The sequence below is a fragment of the Bos grunniens genome, chromosome 12 (assembly GCF_055505025.1).
Source record: "Bos grunniens cultivar Pamir isolate PY7600 chromosome 12, Bosgru_T2T1.0, whole genome shotgun sequence".
NCBI classification, from domain to species: Eukaryota; Metazoa; Chordata; class Mammalia; order Artiodactyla; family Bovidae; genus Bos; species Bos grunniens.
The window spans coordinates 71,530,647-71,549,057 of NC_141176.1; the positions used below are offsets into that span (position 1 = coordinate 71,530,647).

At 38.8% G+C, this 18,411-nt stretch overlaps 1 protein-coding gene across 1 annotated transcript in view; it reads left to right on the forward strand.

Moving 5' to 3' along the window:
* LOC147361875 (ATP-binding cassette sub-family C member 4-like) overlaps positions 1 to 18,411 on the forward strand; it is a 122,192-nt gene that overhangs the window by 94,040 nt on the left and 9,741 nt on the right. The window contains exon 23 of the mRNA XM_086328419.1: positions 8,397 to 8,486. Coding sequence (XP_086184545.1) covers positions 8,397 to 8,486 — 90 coding nt within the window. The remainder of the gene's footprint in view (positions 1 to 8,396; positions 8,487 to 18,411) is intronic.

Below are 18,411 nucleotides of genomic sequence, written 5' to 3' on the forward strand. Positions count from 1 at the left end.
GTGGTGTTGGAGAAGACTCTTGAGAGTCCCTTGGACTGCAAGGGGATCCAACCAGTCCATCCTAAAGGAGATCAGTCCTGGATATTCATTGGAAGGACTGATGCTGAATCTGAAACTCCAATACTTTGGCCACCTGATGTGAAGAGGTGACTCATTTCAAAAGACCCTGATGCTGGGAAAGATTGAGGGCAGGAGAAGAAGGGGACAACAGAGAATGAGATTGTTGGATAGCATCACTGACTCAATGGAGATGTGTTTGGGTAAACTCTAGGAGTTGGTGATGGGCAGTGAGGTCTGGCGTGCTGCGGTTCATGGGGTCATGAAGAGCTGGACATGACTGAGTGACTGAACTGAACTTGTGTCCATGTAAATTCCATGTTATGTGGTTGTTCAAATTGAGAGAATCTAGAGAGAACTTGCAAAGGATCCGAGGAAACAATTCAGAAGGCAGACAGGGGTAGAAAGTTTAAAAGTGTAGACCGAGTGTCAACGTGACCCATAGTTTTATTCTTGCTCTGTCTCATATGACTGTAGGACCTTGTCGATGTCACCTGGCTGCGTCCTTATTCCAGGTCTGGGAATCATTGTCACACAGATTTGCTGTGAAGATGTAACTGGGTGTGAAAATGTTTGTGCCTGTGTCTAGTTCTTAGGAGAGTTCAGTCAATAAGAACTATTGTTATTCTTAAGGATCAGGGCACAGACCTTTGGGTATTATTTCTGCTTAAGTAAAAAGAGTAGCACCTTCTGGAGTGACTCTACTCTTTAATTTCTGCTTATGTGTTTATAGTCCTTGGTTATTTTCTTTATATTTATTGTTACAATATAAACTAAATTATTTTTATAAATATAAATAGTAAAGCAAAGAAACAAAAAATACAGTAGGAATTTTGGGGAAAAGTGTAACACAGAAATGTATCTGATGTTTTCCACCAAGAGCAAGAGGACAGACTAGCATTTTTTTGTACTTTTATTTCTGGCTGTCCTCCCACCTGCTTCTCTCCTGATCACCACCTTGTACACACTGGTACTTTCTTATTTACTTACTTATACACCAAGACCTCTGACCTTCTCAGTCTGCCTCACATTCTCAACTCTTTTCTTCCTTTCCTTGAGGACAGAGCCTATATTTCTCATGTCTGTTCTTCTAGTGCTTGTTACAATCCCTGGCAAGTTACATGAGTATTGATAATTCCTAATGTTTGTGGAATCATTAACATGCCTTAGCCACTTATCCTATCACTTCCTGCTTAATCCTCGCAATTCTTTTGTTATCCTTACCTGACAGATTTAAAAATTGAGGCACTGGGAGCTTATCCCACTGATCAAGTAAGGGACAGAGCCAGGATTTATTTTGTGTGTGTCTGTTTATTTTTTTAAATTGAAGAATAGTTGATTCACAGTGTTTCAGTAGTACAGCCAAGAGGTTCAGTTATATATATTTATATATATAATTTTATATAAATATATATATTTATATATACATTATATATATGCATGTATATACACACACACAGATCCTTTTATCATAGGTTATTGCAAGATGTTACAAATAGTTCCCTGTTCTATCAATAGATCCTTTTTTATCTATTTTGTATATAGTAGTGTGTATCTATTATTACCAGATTTCTAATTTATCCTTCCCTATCTCTTTTCCTTTGGTACCCATTATTTGTTTTCTATGTCTGTGAGTCTATTTCTGGGTTGTAAATAAGTTAATTTCTATCATTTTTTTAAGACTCCATATATAAGTAATCTCATATGATGTTTGTCTTTCTCTGTCTGACTTATTTCACTTAGCCTGACAATCTCTGGGTTCTTCCTTGTTGCTGCAAGTGGCATTGTTTGGTTCGTTTATATGGCTGATAATATTCCATTGTTTGTGCATGTGTGTGTATACTCCACATCTTCTTCATCCATTTATCTGTCCATGAGCATATCTTGGCTGTTGTTAGGTAGTTCTGTTGTGAACACTCAGGTGCATGTATTATTTTGAATAAGCATTTTTATCTTTTCCAGATATATGCTGAGGATTAGAGTTGTTGGATCACATGGTAATTCTTTTTCTGCTTTTAAGGAACCTCCACATTGTTTTCCATAATAGCTGCACCAGTTTACATTCCCACCAACAGTGTAGGAGAGTACCCTTTCTCCACACCCTTGCCAGCATTTATTATTTGCAGACTTTTTCATGATAGCCATTCTGACCAGTGTGAAGTCATACCTCATTGTAGTTTTGATCTGCATTTCTCTAATAATTAGTGATGTTGAGTATCTTTTCATATGCCTTTCGGCCATCTGTATTTTTCTTTGGAGAAATGTCTATTTAGATCTTTGGTCCATTTTTTGATTGGGTTTTTTGTGTCTTTGGTATTGAGCTGTATAAGCTGTTGTATATACAGAAATGTCTTGCATTTATATAGACTAAAATCAAAGTAAGAGATTTCTGTTACTTTGAAAGATTTCCCTTACTTTCTGAAAGATTTCTCTTTCAGAAAGAGAAATTAGGGAATCAACCTCGTTGGCCATCATGTCAAAGGGAAAAATAAAAACAATGCTAGGAATAACTAGGAATAAACCTACTTAAGAAGGCAAAAGACCCTTAATCTATAAGATGCTGATGAAAGAAATTGAAGACAACACAAACAGATGGAAAGATATACTGTGTTCTTAGATTGAAAGGATCAATATTGTTAAAAATGACAAAACTATACAAGGCAACTTACAGATTCAATGCAATCCCTATCAAATTACCAATGGCATTTTTTCACAGAACTAGAACAAAAGAAAAAAAATTTAATTTATATGGAAACAGAAAAGACCTCAAATAGCAAAAACCATCTTGAGAAAGAAGAACACAGCTGGAAGATTCACAGTCTCTGACTTCTAACTGTACTACAGACACACAATAATGAAAAGTATATTCCTGTCACAGAAACCAGGCACATAGATTAATGGAACAGGTTAAAAAACCCAGATATAAACCCATGCACTTATGGTCAGTTAATCTAAGACAAAAGAGGTAAGAATATGTAATGGATAAAAGACAGTCTCTTCAATAAATAGTGCTGGAAAATCTGGGCAACTATATGTAAAACAATGAAATTAGAACTCTCTCTAATAATGTAGACAAAAATAAAGTCAAAATAAATTAAAGACCTAAAGATTTGTAAGACAAGATCCTAGAGGAAAACATAGAATATTCTTTGACATAAATCACAGCAATATGTTCTTGGATCTGTCCCCTAAAGTCATGGAAAGAAAAGCAAAAATAAAGGGGACCTAGTTAAAAGGATTTGAAGCACCAAGTAAACCATAAATAAAACTGAAAAACAGCCTCTGGAAAGGAAGAAAATATTTGCAAATGTTGCAACCAACAAGGTATTAATTTCCAAAATATACTAACAGGATTCAAATTTAAAGAGATTCCCAACTCCAGAGCCTGGGCAGCAAATTACTCTGCTTGTGCCTTCAAGTGGCTGTTGAGTGTGGTCCATGTACAATTGATTTGTATCATGATTCATGTGCCTCCGTGTGCATACACACACACAGAGGAACAAAAATTTCACAAATAATATTACTCTTGCTCTGTGCTCTGATATTTTCTGTGATGCCAGTTCTATCCTAGTTCATATAAATGACAAAATGATGGTCACGAGGCACAAAATTGATTTCCTGATCCATTCATTGCACCTGCATTTTAACAAACACTGTCCCTCACTGTCCCCCTGCTGGGGGCTTCTGGTCCCCGTTAGCATCACAACAGGAGCTGCCCTGTTATTCCAGATTCTCAGAGCAGCCCTGCAAGGCTAACCCCAGTTTGCAGTAAGTCTTGGGAAGATCAATAATTTACCCTGAGTCTAATAACTAATGAGCAGTAAAATCAGAACTGAGAATTGTCTGACTCCAAGTTTATTTTTTTCAATAAATGTTAATTGAACTAAATTATGTTCTCATCAGATATTTTCCTATTTTTTTTTAAACATAACATAACATTTTATGTTAAAAAATCCTCAAAAGGATTCCCCAAACCATAATAAAAGTGAGTAAGTATGGAGCAAAGCCAGAAGTTACTACTGCTAATGCCCTATCTCTTATTTGGACAGCATCAGTTTTGAAATGGGTTTATTTGTTTATGTGTCTTGGGCTAATAAGTGTCAGAAGAACATACTCAAACTCTTACCCCTCCCCAGTCAAGAGCCCTTTGTCTTTACAATGTCTTACTGGCTCAGAGGTGAAGAAAGTCTGTTGGTTTGGTTACATGAAGTTAAGTTGTCTAAGTGCAGAAAACTTAAATCTCTCTTCCCCCGAAATGAATAGGAAGCAGTGATGTTTGTGTCTCAACATCCTAATTTAGGGAAGCTGAGAGCAGACTCTGCAGAAGGGGAGCCCAGTGCTGTTTCTTTGAGTTGCCCCTTTCAGGTGAGCCACTCAGATAATGAACTTGCATCACCTCCCCTAGCTACCTGCTCTCTGTGATCCTTGGAGCAGCAGTGAGCTTCTGGTTTCCTCTCTCTACCTCTCTCCCAGGCTCGTCCCACCATCCTGCTGACCCTGCATGAGCAGGTCAGAATTGGGGGAGATGGGATAGCAGCAAGGACCTGGATAGGAACCAGAGATAGGGGAGTGGGGACATAGACCATCAGTCCTGGGGGATCTTTTGAAGATGAATACTGTGTTTTAAAGAAGGTACTCCTCAATTTGTGTTCAAAATTCAGGAATGAGCAAAAATGAAAGCTCTTCCTAAATTATTTCCTTGAACAGAACAGGTAGGATGTATGTTCATCCTTTGTGCTGAGGATCTGAAGTAGGTTGATGTACAAAGTAGGTTGATGAACAAAGGATGTATGTTCATCCTTAGTGCTGAGTATCTAAAGTAGTTAAGTATGTTTCTCAGAAAGAACACTGATTGAGATTATGTTCATCAAGCAGCTGCATATCTGAAAGAATCTGGAAAATGAAGTGAATATGGAGAAAAGAGGAGTATTGGGGAGCAGCCTCCCCTTGCCTGACCATGTCATCTGTTTTAACCTCATGGAAACAACTGAAGGATGAAAAATTGCCTGCATGTAGCAATCTTAGGGTTGATAATTACAAAGAGTAAAAAAGGTTTTGTGAAAATCTGAAATAGAATGATGGTTCCCCTAACAAGGAACTCTTACCATTGCACAGATGGTTGTTTGGTCTTGGTCCTAAATTCAAGAGTTTGTTTGTTTTTTTGTTTGTTTTTAATTTTATTTTATTTTTTAACTTTACAATATTGTATTGGTTTTGCCATATATCGAAATGAATCCGCCACAGGTATACACGAGTTCCCCATCCTTAACCCTCCTCCCTCCTCCCTCCCCATACCATCCCTCTGGATCATCCCAGTGCACCAGCCCCAAGCATCCAGTATTGTGCATCGAACCTGGATTGGCGACTCATTTCATATATGATATTATACATATTTCAATGCCATTCTCCCAAATCATCCCACCCTCTTCCTCTCCCACAGAGTCAAAAGACTGTTCTATACATCAGTGTCTCTTTTGCTGTCTCGTATACAGGGTTATTGTTACCATCTTTCTAAATTCCATATATATGCATTAGTATACTGTATTGGTGTTTTTCCTTCTGGCTTACTTCACTCTGTATAATAGGCTCCAGTTTCATCCACCTCATTAGAACTGATTCAAATGTATTTTTTTAATGCCTTAGTAATACTCCATTGTGTATATGTACCACAGCTTTCTTATCCATTCATCTGCTGATGGACATCTAGGTTGCTTCCATGTCCTGGCTATTATGAACAGTGCTGTGATGAACATTGGGGTACATGTGTCTCTTTCCCTTCTGGTTTCCTCAGTGTGTATCCCCAGCAGTGGGATTGCTGGATCATAAGGCAGTTCTATTTCCAGTTTTTTAAGGAATCTCCACACTGTTCTCCATAGTGGCTGTACTAGTTTGCATTCCCACCAACAGTGTAAGAGGGTTCCCTTTTCTCCACACCCTCTCCAGCATTTATTGCTTGTCAAGCTACCAACGGTATTCTTCACAGAGCTAGAACAAATAATTTCACAATTTGTATGGAAATACAAAAAACCTCGAATAGCCAAAGCCATCTTGAGAAAGAAGAATGGAACTGGAGGAATCAACCTGCCTGACTTCAGGCTCTACTACAAAGCCACAGTCATCAAGACAGTATGGTACTGGCACAAAGACAGAAATATAGATCAATGGAACAAAATAGAAAGCCCAGAGATAAATCCATGCACTTATGGACACCTTATATTTGACAAAGGAGGCAAGAAATATACAATGGATTAAAGACAATCTCTTTAACAAGTGGTGCTGGGAAAACTGGTCAATCACTTGCAAAAGAATGAAACTAGAACACTTTCTAACACCATACACAAAAATAAACTCAAAATGGATTAAAGATCTAAACGTAAGACCAGAAAGTATAAAACTCCTAGAGGAGAACATAGGCAAAACACTCTCCAACATAAATCACAGCAGGATCCTCTATGACCCACCTTCCAGAATATTGGAAATAAAAGCAAAAATAAACAAATAAGACCTAATTAAACTTAAAAGCTTCTGCACAACAAAGGAAACTATAAGCAAGGTGAAAAGACAGCCTTCAGAATGGGAGAAAATAATAGCAAATGAAGCAACTGACAAACAACTAATCTCAAAAATATACAAGCAACACCTACAGCTCAATTCCAGAAAAATAAATGACCCAATCAAAAAATGGGCCAAAGAACTAAATAGACATTTCTCCAAAGAAGACATACAGATGGCTAACAAACACATGAAAAGATGCTCAACACGACTCATTATCAGAGAAATGCAAATCAAAACCACTATGAGGTACCATTTCCGCCAGTCAGAATGGCTGCGATCCAAAAGTCTACAAGCAATAAATTCAAGAGTTTTAAGGGAGACCTTAAATTTGAGTCTCAGGAGTTTTCAGTTCAGTAATCATTTTGAAATGTATGAGCAGTGATTTCACCACTTTGGAGGCATATTGGCCACTTAATCAACTTTGTGCAATAAAGCTCCTGTATAATTTCTTTTTAATTTTGGATTTTGCTTAGGGATACACATTTTTGGGGGCCACACCCCGAGTCTTCTGCATTCATTTGTCTCTCACCAGACTTAAAACAGAGACAATATTGAAAGAAAGTACAGGAGGCTCTCTGAGTGTCATTCTTCTTCATGACTAGGAAAAATAAATGTCTGTCTTCTTCATCTTCTCAGGCTTTTGTGAAGTGAGGAGGAAAGTCTAGCCCCAAGGCCAGGCAGGAGCTTTTGAACAAGATTCTCTCTTGAAACTTGGTAAAAAGGAAAGGAATGTGAAGTTGCTCAATCGTGTCAGACTCTTTGCGAACTGGTGGACTGTAGCCTACCAGGCTCATCCGTCCATGGGATTCTCCAGGCAAGAATACTGGAATGGGTTTCCATTTCCTTCTCCAGGGGATCTTCCCGACCCTGGGATCGAAACTGGGTCTCCCGCATTGCAGGCAGACGCTTTACCCTCTAAGCCACCAGGGAAGTCCTGAAACTTGGAAGGACTCATACATTTCTAGGGTAATTTACTTGTGGCTCCTCCTAAAGTTGAACAGGAAAAGTTATTTGAATAATTTTATTATGACCCAGTCATAATGGGTTTCAGGTCATTCTGACCTTGCAGTTAGTAGTAAGGAGGCTCTGTGAGGCAGGTCATCCTGATGCACAGGTGAGAGAATGTGGGGATCAGGTTGATGTAGAATCCAAGGAGATCTCTCCTTGGACAGAGCTGCTGCAGACACCAGGAGGTGACTTCTGTTTGCACGTGTGAGGATGTTCTTTCACACAAATGGAGAGATTCCATATCCTAGAAGACTGACCAGTGGAGAAAAAAGCCTAGTTTATTCTTCAGTGCCAGTGTGTAAATATTTAATGATTTTGCTTTGAGGCACAAACTTCAACTAATCATGCTACTGATATTTCCCAGTCACACTAAGATTGACAATTAATTTATGTAGATCTTGATGTAAAGTTTCTCCAGTAATTATATCCTCAGTTTGCGTGTGTGTGCTTAAGCCCATGGTCCCAGAAAGCCTTTTTTTTTTTTTTTATTTTAAAGAATCAAATTCTCTTTTCTATTCTTCAGGTTTTTTCTTAATATAAAAAATTTCTTCAACACTTTTTTCTTCTGTTAATGTTCAATAGTCTGCAGGATATCTTGTAGCATGCTTTGTACATGGAAAATTATTTTATAGATAGTTTTCTAAATATACATTTGCAATTTTATTATTAATACTTACAGTAATTTTGATATTTTATATTTAAATTCTGATCTGTAACCATTGGGATATAATGAAAAGAGGTTAAGTTAATAATATTCAGTATTTTGGGGTATTTAGGAACCTGTTTTATTCACTGGAACAATGAGGAACAATCTGGATCCTTTTAATGAACATACAGATGAGGAACTGTGGAATGCCTTAGAAGAGGTAATTTATTAATATTAAATATAATTAATTGTTAGTATCAGTATCCATGCATGTACATTTAGAGCATTGCAGGTAATTAAGAGGAGCTTAACAGTTTAACTGACTTTGTTTACCACCTAGAAGAACATTGATAACATGTGTACACTTACAATGTTTATTAATTGATGATGATGAAAAACAATATAATGCCATGTTTCCATTTTAGCATTTTCCTTAAAACCTTGAATGACTAGACACATTATCTTGTCCTTTGCAGAGCACTAAATTAAACATTAAAGCTGTGGGATCAAATTCTACTAGTGATCTAGTGATGTAATTACCCTAATTACCCTCCAGTGTTCATTTTATTCCTTTGATCTTAGGGAACATCTACTAAGTGGAGACAATAGTAGTTTTTCATTATTAACTGAAAGATGTGAATGAGATCAGACCAATAAAATGAGGAAGTTTCATAGCAAAGTGTCTATAAAAGTATATTTTATAGTTGAAATATGAGAAGAAGACAGAAAAAAGAGATTCACACAGTCATGTCTGACTCTGTGATCCCACAGACTGTAGCCTGCCTGGTTCCTCTGTCCATGGACTTCTCCAGGCAAGAATACTGGAGTGGGTTGCCATTCTGTCCTCCAGGAGATCTCCCCAACCCAGAGATCAAACCTGAGTCTACCACATTGCAGGCAGATTCTTTATTGTCTGAGGCACCAGGGAAGCCCTGGAATGTGAGAATGATTACTTATTGGTGATTATGTCATTTTAATGCCGTATCATGAATGCAGGTAACAGAACCCTGGAGAATTTGCTGAGCTCTTGTACGGAGAGGTTCATTTCTGGAGAATTTTCTGTCATTTGTGTCATGTTTCCCCTTGCCCCTCTTCTTTGAATTCCCTCACCCTTGTGTGAAACATTTTTGACTATTATCTTGCTGTTGGTTTGAATATTTAATGCAAATTATTTTGTGTATTTGCCCTCGTTTTACAAATTGATTCTACTTTGGGCAGAAACTCTAGACTTGTAAACCATAGACAGTCTTTGAATTTTTCACAGGACCTAACTTAGTCTTTGGAGAAGGCAATGGCACCCCACTCCGGTACGCTTGCCTGGAAAATCCCATGGACAGAGGAGCCTGGAAGGCTGCATTCCATGGGGTCACTAAGAGTCGGACACCACTGAGCGACTTCACTTTCACTTTTCACTTTCATGCATTGGAGAAGGAAATGGCAACCCACTCCAGTGTTCTTGCCTGGAGAATCCCAGGGACGACGGAGCCTGGTGGGCTGCCGTCTGTGGGGTCGCATAGAGTTGGACACGACTTAAGCGACTTAGCAGCAGCAGCAGCTTAGTCTTTTGTTTCTAAAAAGTAAGCATGCACATTCCTATACACTAACAATGAAATATCAGAAAGAGAAATTAGGAAACGACCCCATTACCATTGCAACAAAAAGAATAAAATACATAAAAATAAACCTACTTAAGGAGGCAATGCCAAAGAATGCTCAAACTACCACACAATTGCACTCATCTCACATGCTAGTAAAGTAATGCTCAAAATTCTCCAAGCCAGGCTTCAGCAATACATGAACCATGAACTTCCAGATGTTCAAGCTGGTTTTAGAAAAGGCAGAGGAACCAGAGATCAAATTGCCAACATCCACTGGATCATGTAAAAAGCAAGAGAGTTCCAGAAAAACATCTACTTCTGCTTTCTAGACTATGCCAAAGCCTTAACTGTGTGGATCACAATAAACTGTGGAAAATTCTGAAAGAGATGGGAATACCAGAACACCTGACCTGCCTCTTGAGAAACCTATATGCAGGTCAGGAAGCAACAGTTAGAACTGGACATGGAACAACAGACTGGTTCCAAATAGGAAAACGAGTACGTCAAGGCTGTATATTGTCACCCTGCTTATTTAACTTCTATGCAGAGTACATCATGAGAAACGCTGGGCTGGAGGAAGCACAAGCTGGAATCAAGATTGCCAGAACTATCAATAACCTCAGATATGCAGATGACACCACCGTTATGGCAGAAAGTGAAGAGGAACTAAAAAGCCTGTTGATAAAAGTGAAAGAGGAGAGTGAAAATGTTGGCTTAAAGCTCAACATTCAGAAAACGAAGATCATGGCATCCGGTCCCATCACTCCATGGGAAATAGATGGGGAAACAGTGGAAACAGTGTCAGACTTTATTTTTTGGGGCTCCAAAATCACTGCAGATGGTGACTGCAGCCATGAAATTAAAAGACACTTACTCCTTGGAAGGAAAGTTATGACCAACCTAGATATCATATTGAAAAGCAGAGACATTACTTTGCCAACAAAGGTCCGTCTAGTCAAGGCTATGGTTTTTCCAGTGGTCATGTATGGATGTGAGAGTTGGACTGTGAAGAAAGCTGAGTGCCGAAGAATTGATAGTTTTGAACTGTGATGTTGAAGAAGACTCTTGAGAGTCCCTTGGACTGCAAGGAGATCCAACCAGTCCATTCTAAAGGAGATTGGTCCTGGGTGTCCTTTGGAAGGACTGATGCTGAAGCTGAAACTCCAGTACTTTGGCCACCTCATGAGAAGAGTTGACTCATTGGAAAAGACTCTGATGCTGGGAGGGATTGGGAGCAGGAGGAGAAGGGGACGACAGAGGATTAGATGGCTGGACGGCATCACTGACTCGATGTACATGAGTTTGAGTGACCTCCGGGAGTTAGTGATGGACAGGGAGGCCTGGCCTGCTGCAATTCATAGGGTTGCAAAGAGTCGGACACGACTGAGTGACTGAACTGGACTGAACTGAAGGAGGCAAAAGATAAGCCCTCAGAAAACTGTAATTTACTGATAAAGGAAACCAAAGTTGACATAAACAGTTTGAAGATATATTCTTGGATTTGAAGAATCAATATTGTGAAAATGGCTATACTACCCAAAGAATCTACAGATTCAATACAATCCCTGTCAAATTACCAATGACATTTTTCATAGAATTAGGGCAAAAATTTTTACAATTTGTATGGAAACACAAAGCAATCTTAAGAAAGAAAATATGAAGCTGGGGATTAGGTTCCTTAATTTCAGACTACATTATTAAGTTGGCCAAAAAGTTCGTTACATAAGATATTATAGAAAGACCCAAATGAACTCTTTGACAAATTCACTGCAGAGATACAGTAGTCAAGATGGTATGGTACTGGCATGAAAAAAGAACAGCAATATAGATCAATGGAACAGTATAGAAAGCCCAGAGATAAACTCACATACCTATGGTCACCTAATCTATGACAAAGGAGGTAAGAATATAGAATGGAGAAAAGACATCTCTTCAATAAGTGGTGCTGGGAAAATTGGATGGCTACATGTAAAAGAATGAAATTAGAATACTCCCTAAAACCACATTGGAGAAGGAAATGGTAACCCACTCCAGTATTCTTGCCTAGGGAATCCCATGGACAGAGGAGTCTGGTGGGCTGCTGTCCATAGGGTCACACAGAGTCGAACACTACTGAACCGACTTAGCATGCATGCATGCATTGGAGAAGGAAATGGCAACCCGTTCCAGTATTCTTGCCTGGAGAATTCCAGGGACAGAGGAGCCTGGTGGGATGCCATCTATGTGGTCGCACAGAGTCGGACACAACTGAAGCAACTTAGTAGCAGCAGCAACAGCTAATACCATATACAAAAATAAACTCAAAATGGATTAAAGACCTAAATGTAAGACCAGACCCAATAAAATTCTTAGAGAAAACAAAGGAAAAACACTCTTTGACATAAATAACTACCAAATTTTCGATTGCTCTCTTCATTTCAGAGAAGTGTGGCATAGTTCTTTAAATTGTTGTTGTTACACAAATCTGAGTAATTGTTCTTGTTGTTTTGAATTGATGTATTTGCCATTTAGTGTTATCCTTCCAGGCAAGCTCTGAAATCTGTAATATGTAGATGAGCCTTGACTGTGAGCAGGCTGATTTGGATGGAGCTCATACATTTCCAGCCAGAAATTCTGGTTTCTGAAGATGTCAGCACTGAGTCTTTACACACCCACCTGGCTTTCCAGTAACGTTAGGATTTTGTTTTCCTAAATCGGGCCAATTGCTTTACCTTTTCCTGCCCCCAAAGAAGTGCACCTCTGATTTCATTTAAGTCTTTGAGTCTAGAGTGAAATTCTAGAAGAGAAGAGGGGAGAACAGTTAACTATCAAATATAATAAAAGATAGGATGATTCACTGATCTTGCTGAAGAATGCTGAAGAAGCTGCAGTTGAAAGTGAAACAGGAGAGTGAAAAAGTTGGCTTAAAACTCAACACTCAAAAAACGAAGATCATGGCATCTGGTCCCATCACTTCATGGCAAATAGATGGGGAAGCAATGAAAACACTGAAAGACTTTATTTTGGGGGCTCCAAAATCACTGCAGATGGTGACTGCAGTCATGAAATTAAAAGACACTAGCTCCTTGGAAAAAAATCTATGACAGCATATTACTTTAAATATTATATTACTTTGCTAACCTTAACAGCATATTATTTTAAATATCACATTACTTTGTCAACACAGTTCCATCTAGTCAAAGCTATGGTTTTTCTAGTAGTCATGTGAGAGTTGGACTATAAAGAAAGCTGAGTGGCAAAGAATTGATACTTTTGAACTGTGGTGTTGGAGAAAACGCTCGAGAGTCCCTTGAACTGCAAGGAAATCCAACCAGTCCATCCTGAAGGAAATCAGTCCTGAATATTCATTGATAGGACTGATGCTGAAGCTTAAACTCCAATACTTTGGCCACCTGATGCAAAGAACTGACTCATTAGAAAAGGCTCTGATGCTGGGAGGGATTGAAGGCAGGAAGAGAAGGGGATGAAGAGGATGAGATGATTGGATGTCATCACTGACTTGATGGACTTTAGTTTGAGTAAGCTCCAGGAGTTGGTGATGGACAGGGAAGCCTGGCGTTGTGTAGTCCATGGAGTCGCAAAGAGTAGGACATGACTGAGCAACTGAACTGAATTGAACTAATTGATCTTGAATTCACAGGACATATTTAATGGTGAAATTATGACATCTTAAGAAAAATACTGGAAGTACTGGTAAATTATTTTTCTATTTGTTTCCCAGCTGATACATTTTTTCACAGATTCTCAGGTAGAAAAATTACTCTAGAATTTTAGAACACATTGTTCCATGGACAGAGAGGCAATTTTTATCTAAATTCTAAAAATAATGAAGTGGTAGAAGGGGTAGATAATACTAAGATCTACCTTTATTTAAACTATATTTGGAGCTTTCTATAGAAAGAAATAGACGTGAGTCTATTTCAAAAGTGAAGTACGTGGTTTCCATATATTGCTTATGGAATTTACTGTGTTAACTTTGCTAATATCACTTAGAGAAATCATCCCATCATTGTTTTTCTCTAGGGATTGCTTCTTTATGGCTGTTTTAAAGAAAACCTACCAAATATTTCATTGAAAGCATACATATGTGATAAAGAAAAATTCCTGAAGAAATAGAATAATGGGGTGATTTATCACTCTAAGTGTGTGTGTGTGTGTGCATGTGCATGCTTGATCATGTCTGACTTTTTTGTGACCCTCTGTGGAACTATAGCCTGCCAGACTTGTCTGTCCATGGAGTTTTCCAGGTAAGAAATACTGGAGTGGGTTGCTGTTTCCTCCTTCAGAAGATCTTCCCAAACCAGGAATTGAACCCACATCTCTTGCATCTCCTGCATTTGGCAGGAGGATTCATAATCACTGTACCACGTGGAAAGCTTGTCACTCTAAGAGGTGATCACTAAATCAGTGAGGTCAACTTTTATATGAACTCAAAACCATCGTTATTAGTGTGTAAGTGGTGCCAAACTGGACATGTGAACCCAAACTCACAGAGGTGGCCTGAGAGTGAGTAGGAGGGAACCACTAATTTTTCCTCTTTTAAAGTCCGCTAGTTCTGTTTCCTCCTCCTTCCTTGGGAGAGATGGTCATTCAGAAGGGAGGCAGTCCAATGGATGCTGCCCATCTCATCATGGTTATTTTTCAAAATATGCTGAGACTACATTTTTCACATAGTGTAAACTAGCAACCTTACTGTAAACTGACAAAAATTCATCAGTTAATTAGTGTTGATAGGGGCACTAAGAAGCAAGATAATGCTGCAAGTATAACATGAATGTATCTGAAGAGGAAGCACCTTATCACTCAAAGGTTAAAAGAGCACAGTAGATAAAACTCTCAAAATGAATCACCAATGTGTCACTTCTGTTAAAAGAAAATGAGAACAAAACAGCTGGGATTCTGGGATATGAAGTTAAGCATATGGTCTGTCCTGTCAAAACTGGGGAAGAAATCATGCAGTCAAATGTTCGATGTTGATAGTGTCTCTGTTTGGACAGAAATGTGTCTCATTACACAGGAAACCGAGATACAGAAACCTGGGCATCAACAGCCTCTGCATCAGGAACCACTGATGCAGTGGTTCAGTCCTTGTGGTGGAGACAGATCACATGTTCACTTCCGGGCCTTGTGTTAGATGAATGGGCTCTCCCTTTACTTCCTTTACTGCCTGTCCTGCTCTAGTAAAAGTTCTTCCCCGTCTGTAGATTGCATTTCCCTTTCTCCTTCAGTCCACAGCAGCCTTTCTTTTTGAAAAGTAAGAAGGTTAATATAGAAACCGTCTGACATCTGTGTTGATCTCCTGAGCGGGGTGTTGGTGCCTGGTTGGTAGATTCAGTACATTAGTAGGTTACATTGAAATGTTTATAGTGATAGAAATAGGGTGCCTTCAATTTCAGTGTATTATTTTTCAATTTGCTATATTCTGTTATTTTCCCAAACTCAAAAACAGTCTGAAGGATTCTCTACTGAGATGTATAGTTTTGAATAGTATTATTTACTCCATTTTCCTTAAATCATAACTTTTTCAGTGCTTTCCACTGTTTAAAGTGTGAGGTTGTGATATCTTTGACCCAGTTAATTGTTATAATATATTCCTTTTACACTTAAACTTAATAAGAAGATAGTGTTACGTATAAATTATTTATATATGTGGATTTATTTTCTAATTTATAGGAACAGATGTGTTACATGATGGGATTCACTCATGCCTTCATTAAGGCAACAAATATCTCCTGAGAGCTTGTTAGACATGCAGTGTAGCAGATTGTAGGGCTATCACAGTCATCAAAAGACAAAATCTCTACCCTTGGAGCTTAAATTCTCTTGGAGAAGGTGGAAAACAAGTCGATGCATACATAACAAGGCCTCAGTGTTAATACATGCAAAGGAGGAAAATGGAGCAGAACATGAAGAGAGGCTAGCTGACAGCATTATTAATATTGGGCAATATCTATTGATCTGTCATAAATTCTACATGTACTGATTCATTTTATACTCTATCAATGTTAGGAGGTACCCATCTTTACAATTATGATATTATAGTCTTAGAGCTTAGGAAGCTAAGGTAGAATAAGTTTAGAAACTTGCCCAGTTGGCAGAGCCAGGCAGGATTTATGCTCAGGCTGTCTGGCTTCAAGTCTCCATTTTTTTTTTTTTTCCCCTTTGTCTGTGCTGGTTGTTCATTGCTGCTTCTAGGCTTTCTCTAGTTGTGGCAAACAGGGGCTAATCTTAATGGCAGTGCACAGCTTCTCACTGACATAGCTTCTCCTGTTGTGACACCTGGACTCTGGAGCACACAGGCTTCAGAACTGTGGCCTGCAGGCTCAGGAGTTGTAGCCTGTGGGCTCTAGAGTTGGGCTTAGTAGTTGTGGCACATGGGTTCACTTGCTTCTTGCCATGGGATCATCCTGGACCAGGGATGAAACCCATGTTCTGTGCATTGGCAGGTGGATTCTTAACCACTGGACCCTCAGGGAGTCCCAAGCCTCCAATTTATTGTTTTAAAATGTTCAAATCACAGGAACATGGAAGGAATAGCGTGATGAACACATACACATTCATCTGGATTCATCAGCTGTTAGTGTCTTCCCATATTTTCTCCATCAATATAATCTATATTTTGCTGAATTGTTTGTAAGTTGTAGAAATGTTTATTAAAAGTTGGATTTCACCTTTAAATACAAAAATGTACACCTTGTAAGAACAAGGACATTCCCTTATGTGTCCTAACACAGTCATGTCAATCAATAAATTTAACAGTAATATTATACTATTATCTGATATGTTTTCAGATTCTCTAATTGTAGCTTCTAGTTATTATTGTCTCTGCTTCTATTGTCCTTTTTTCCCATTTTAATACTTAATTATAATTTGATTTTATCATTACAATACAGAGGGCCTTCATATTCATATATTCTCATAACCATCCCTGATTTATAAATGAAGACAGAATCTCAGAAATTAATTTTCTGAAAAACATTGCCTCTCACAACCCTTTTTCCTTGTGGCGCCGATATGGACAAACTCGAAGGAAAGTATAAAATCAAATTAGTGATGAGATGTCATCCAAGTCAGAAGCAAGTGTGAGTCAGGATGTCAGCTTTAAGCAAGTCCAACTACTTGCACCACAATCCAAAGCTTACTCTTTAGATTTTATGTACTTTTCATGCTAACACTACCTACAAATACCATATTTAATCCTAACTCAGAATTCCCTTTTCATGTGATCAGACTCCCATCTGGAACACAATTCAGGTTCATATTCATAGATGTGCTCCAGCATTTAGGATACCTGAAAAATGAAAAATTAAAAACACTGCTCACTCATCCTTGGTGTGCTGTTATCTGACATTGTAAAATGTTGCATAATTTATCAGCCATCACTCATCAATCTGTTGGTCTCTTAATTTGGAGTGTATTTCTTCTTTGTTATTCAACTTCAAGGAAAGCCTGAGTTTGGTTCTCTCTCTATAATACTTTTCCAAAATAAATATTTATTGAACTGATCCCTGCTGCTGCTGCTAAGTCACTTCAGTCGTGTCCGACTCTGTGTGACCCCATAGACGTCAGTCCACCAGCTCCCCCGCCCCTGGGATTCTCCAGACAAAAACACTGGAGTGGGTTGCCATTTCCTTCTCCAGAACTGATCCCTACCACCAAATGTAGCTTCAGATTATCTTTGGCAGTTAAAAGTTTGTTTTTTATAATTTGTGGAGTATAACTTTATGAAGATAGATTAATATAAACATCACCTATATCCATATTCTTGGAAACAGTGTCAGACTTTATTTTTCTGGGCTCCAAAATCACTACAGATGGTGACTGCAGCCATGAAATTAAAAGACGCTTACTCCTTGGAAGGAAAGTTATGACCAACCTAGACAGCATATTCAAAAGCAGAGACATCACTTTGCCAGCAAAGGTTCGTCTAGTCAAGGCTATGGTTTTTCCTGTGGTCATGTATGGATGTGAGAGTTGGACTGTGAAGAAGGCTGCGTGCTGAAGTATTGATGCTTTTGAACTGTGGTGTTGGAGAAGACTCTTGAGAGTCCCTTGGACTGCAAGGAGATCCAACCAGTCCATTCTGAAGGAGATCAGCCCTGGGATTTCTTTGGAAGAAATGATGCTAAAGCTGAAACTCCAGTACTTTGGCCACCTCATGCGACGAGTTGACTCATTGGAAAAGACTCTGATGCTGGGAGGGATTGGGGGCAGGAGGAGAAGGGGACGACAGAGGATGAGATGGCTGGATGGCATCGCTGACTCAATGGACGTGAGTCTGAGTGAACTCCGGGAGTTGGTGATGCACAGGGAGGCCTGGCGTGCTGCAGTTCATGGGGTCGCAAAGAGTCGGACACGACTGAGCGACTGATCTGATCTGATATTCATTTTCTGGGGGAAATAATATGTTGTGTCTTATTTTTCATGAGTTTTCATTCACTGCAAGACATTTATGATATTGAAGAAAATGCACTTGATTGGTCCACTATTTATAGAATTAAACTTGGGAAAGAACCATCACCAGAGCAGGTTCCAGGATTACTAATG